This window comes from Conger conger, chromosome 13, assembly GCF_963514075.1.
Source record: "Conger conger chromosome 13, fConCon1.1, whole genome shotgun sequence".
NCBI lineage: Eukaryota > Metazoa > Chordata > Actinopteri > Anguilliformes > Congridae > Conger > Conger conger.
The window spans coordinates 300,965-301,920 of record NC_083772.1 but is presented as its reverse complement, the minus strand read 5'-3'; the positions used below and the strand labels follow the sequence as shown (position 1 = coordinate 301,920).

Sequence of the window (956 nt, the reverse complement as noted above, 5' to 3'; positions counted from 1 at the left end):
TGAAGCTAACCCTGATACTGAAGCTAGCCCAGGTGCTGAAGCTAGCCTTGTTACTGAAGCTAGCCCAGGTACTGAAGCTAGCCCTGATACTGAAGCTAGCCCTGGTACTGAAGCTAGCCTTGGTACTGAAGCTAGCCCTGATACTGAAGCTAGCCCTGGTACTGAAGCTAGCCCAGGTACTGAAGCTAGCCCTGATACTGAAGCTAGCCCTGGTACTGAAGCTAGCCCAGGTGCTGAAGCTAGCCTTGGTACTGAAGCTGTAGCCCTGGTGCTGAAGCTCACCTTCTTGAAGACCTTGCCGTTGGGCTGGCTCTCGTCCTCTTCTCTCAGGACCTGGCGGGTGCCCAGGCAGTCTCGCTGGGGGAAACGCTCGCGGGCATGGCTGAACACGCGGTCCAGCGTGGTGCACTCTGGGTAGAGCACGCAGGCCAGCCCCTGCAGGCTTGCGACCGCGCGGTAAGGCCCGGCGGGATGTCCGCCGGTGGACAGGGCCTGGCGGCGCGGGGACGGAGCGCCACGCTCCGGGCGGGAGAGCAGGTACCAGGGCAGGTAGCTGAGGAAGCCGTACACCCACACCACTGAGCGGATCACCAGCAGCAGCAGAGGGCTCACTTCCTCCTTCAGCCTCATTCCCACGCCGTCGCCACGGCAGCCCCGTCCGCACTGCACCCGGCTGGTCTGGCAGTGTTTATAGTCCCCCCCCAGCAACACAGGTCAGGATGAGGGGTTTCCCACTGTGGGGTACTGCTCTGGACTCCTGCAGAGAGAAAACACAGAAACACACAGCTATGAAATGCACAAATACACCAACACAGAGCTATGAAACATACGATCACAGCTCTGACATGCACACAAACAAACACACACATAGTTCTGAAACAAACTCACAGAATTAACATACACGCACACAATATTATGTCTTCATTCTCCTCTTGTACAAATCAACATGTGGAATT

General features: G+C 57.0%; 1 protein-coding gene across 1 annotated transcript in view; it reads right to left on the bottom strand.

Moving 5' to 3' along the window:
- The window catches only part of acsl3a (acyl-CoA synthetase long chain family member 3a), a 16,023-nt gene extending 15,393 nt beyond the window's left edge, over window positions 1-630 (bottom strand). Inside the window, exon 1 of the mRNA XM_061217518.1 lies at window positions 283-630. Coding sequence (XP_061073502.1) covers window positions 283-630 — 348 coding nt within the window. The remainder of the gene's footprint in view (window positions 1-282) is intronic.
- Window positions 631-956: the final 326 nt, after the last annotated feature.